The following is a 2,894-nucleotide window of genomic DNA, read 5'->3' on the forward strand; positions in this document are numbered from 1 at the left end:
GAGGTGGAGGGGGGACAGGCTCGGCACTGGGGGAAGCTCCCACCAGCAGAAGTGGTACCAGGGGTCCCCCAGCCCTGTCCTCACAGCCATCAGGGTTTTCTGCTCCCTTGTGCTGTGCTGGCAGCAGCCCGTGGCCGTACATCAGCTCTGCTCCCCAGATAGTCCCCAATTCCTCCTCTCTCCTTCCCAAAAGACAGCAGAGCTGCCACGCTGGCAGCTCCCCAGTTTGGTCCTTTCCTGGTCCCTTCCTGGCTGCCAGCGGCAGCCCCCAGCCCTGTCCTCACAGCCATCAGGGTTTTCTGCTCCCTTGTGCTGTGCTGGCAGCAGCCCGTGGCCGTACATCAGCTCTGCTCCCCAGATAGTCCCCAATTCCTCCTCTCTCCTTCCCAAAAGACAGCAGAGCTGCCACGCTGGCAGCTCCCCAGTTTGGTCCTTTCCTGGTCCCTTCCTGGCTGCCAGCGGCAGGCGCACCCTGCCATGCCGTGTGACACAGCCTTGGGGACATGCTTATTCCCCAACCTGGGCAGCATGGGACCTGCACTGGGAACTGGGATGCCCACTGCCTTGCCCCTTTGCTGGGGATGGCCAGCACCACGCTGGAGCCTTGGGTCCCCCACAGCCACCACCGTGTTCCCACAGCTGGAGTCAAAGACAGGCAAAGGGATGACGGAGCGTGCGCTGCCAGACTGGAAGGTGGCGTTGAAGAGGGAGCGTGAGGAGCACCAGCATCTCCTAGCCGAGTCCTACAGTGCTGTCATGGACCTCACCAAGCAGCTGCAGATCAGCGAGAAGAACTGGAACCAGGAGAAAGTGGAGCTGCTGGCCCGCTTCAAGGAGGAGCAGCAGCAGGCAGAGCAGCAAGCGAAGGACCTGCAGAACAAAATCAACCAGGTGTGGTGTCCCCTCATCGTGAATGTGTCCTCCAGCTTCTGCTGCTTGCCCCCCTCTGTGCAAACACTCTCAGGGCACGCATGTGGGGCAAGTGGCAAATGCTTTTGCTTGCCCAGAGGGGCATGTGTTGCACACGCTGAGTGACCAACATGTTCTCCAGTTGCAGAAAGGAGCCAACCCATGGGCAGTGAAGCACTCTGAAATGGAGAAGCATGGCAGCAACTGGAAAGAGGTGGGCAGGAGAAGGCAGAGGGCTCTTGAGGTGCTCCTTGGGCTCAGGTCTGTACTAAAGGTTAGATGGGACATCATGTGAACCCCAAATAACACCCCCTTGAACAGTAAATGAGGCTGCAAGGGGGAGCACCAGGGACTGGGGAAAATGAGAGGGTGGAGAGCGTGGCTGAACCCCAGGGGCTTCAGTGGAGTCATAAAAAGTTGATTTACAATAGATGTGGGCACAGTGAGCCCCGTGTAGCCCTGGGAATGGGGTTCTGGGCCTGAGAGCAGGGAGGAAGGTGGTAGAGCTGGAGAGGAGCAGGGTGCAGCCCCTGCTCCAGTCCATCTGCCTGCTTTGGTCCTGTGCTTGCTAACACCAGAACTTTCTTCTGTGTCCTCCTAGGCTCTCAATGGAAAAATCACAGACAAAGAGACAATCTCTGAAGCAGAAGCCAAGGGAACCAACCTCAAAAGGTGTGTGCACTGGTGCCTGCACGGTCCCTGGGGCACAGAAAAGGCTACGTGGGGCTGTCACTGAGCTTGGCAGCCCTGGCAGCTGGGGGGATACGCAGCCATGGTCCAGGATTGTCCTGGAGGTCAGGGACTCCCATGAGAAGCAGGACTGGGTGCCCAGGAGGGTCTGGTTGGGTTGGGAGTGGGGTACCTCCAGCTGCCCCCCACAACCTGCTGCGCTTTCCCCTTGTAAGCCCTGTCCTCTCTCCTCACACAGGACCAAGTCCGTTTCCTCCATGTCAGAGTTTGAAAGCTTGCTCGATTGTTCTCCTTACCTCCCCGGAAAGACCACACCAGGGCTAGGTGACCATTCCCGGGGCAAAAAAGCATCCACAGCCACCCAGCTGCTGCCCAACGGGATCCAGGACAGTGCCGGCGTTCTTCCCTCAAACTGTACATATGTGAATATTGAGCAACCTGCCCCTGACAGCCTGGCCAAGGAGAAGCTGGGCATCTCCTCCTGGGACTACTCACGGGCAAGCAGCCTCTCTGGTCATGACCCAGCGCAGAAGCAAATGCAGAGGAGCTACACGGCGCCTGACAAGACAGGGATCCGCATCTACTACAGCCCACCCGTGGTGCGGCGGCTGGAGGCACCTCTGGTGCACAACAAGGAGGGGAAGATCATGATCGAACCTGGTTTCTTGTTCACCATGGCCAAGCCAAAGGAGCCGGAGGAGTCAGCCAGTGCTGAGAGCACCTACAGCCAGTGGCTCTGCAACTTCTCCAAGCAGCAGCGGGAGCTGCTGGATGGCAGCACAGTGGAGAGCGCGGTGCCACCGGTGCCCCGCTTCCCCCCGTCACTGCACGACCTGGAGATCTCTGGCAACATGAGTGACGACATGAAGGAGATCACCAACTGCGTGCGGCAAGCCATCCGCTCCAGCTCGCTTGAGAGGAAGGTGAAAAGTGCCTCCAGTCAGACGGTGGGGCTGGCCCACGTGGGGACACAGACCATCCAGACGGTGAGCGTGGGTCTGCAGACCGACCTACCACGTGGCAGCGGCGTGCACGGCAAGAGCTGGTCCCCGCGCAGCTCCTCCCTTGTGTCTGTGCGCAGCAAGCAGATCTCCTCTTCCCTGGATAAGGTCCACTCCAGGATTGAGAGGCCGTGCTGCTCCCCAAAATACGGCTCTCCAAAGCTCCAAAGGAGGTCTTCCTCCAAGCTGGATGCCTCCAAGGACAGGAGCCTCTGGAACCTGCACCAGAGCAAGCAGAACGGCTCTGCCTGGGCCCGTTCCACCACCACCCGTGACAGCCCCGTCCTCAGCAAT

The 2,894-nt window shown here is 59.5% G+C and overlaps 1 protein-coding gene across 1 annotated transcript in view; it reads left to right on the forward strand.

Moving 5' to 3' along the window:
- Positions 1-2,894, forward strand: part of LOC104520950 (protein SOGA1-like) — a gene marked incomplete at both ends in the record, with an annotated part of 6,380 nt that overhangs the window by 3,148 nt on the left and 338 nt on the right. Inside the window, 4 exon segments of the mRNA XM_029083690.1 lie at positions 528-891; positions 1,052-1,123; positions 1,511-1,581; positions 1,838-2,892. Coding sequence (XP_028939523.1) covers positions 528-891; positions 1,052-1,123; positions 1,511-1,581; positions 1,838-2,892 — 1,562 coding nt within the window.

The sequence above is a fragment of the Antrostomus carolinensis genome, unplaced genomic scaffold (assembly GCF_000700745.2).
Source record: "Antrostomus carolinensis isolate BGI_N321 unplaced genomic scaffold, ASM70074v2 scaffold28462, whole genome shotgun sequence".
In the NCBI taxonomy this organism is placed as follows: Eukaryota; Metazoa; Chordata; class Aves; order Caprimulgiformes; family Caprimulgidae; genus Antrostomus; species Antrostomus carolinensis.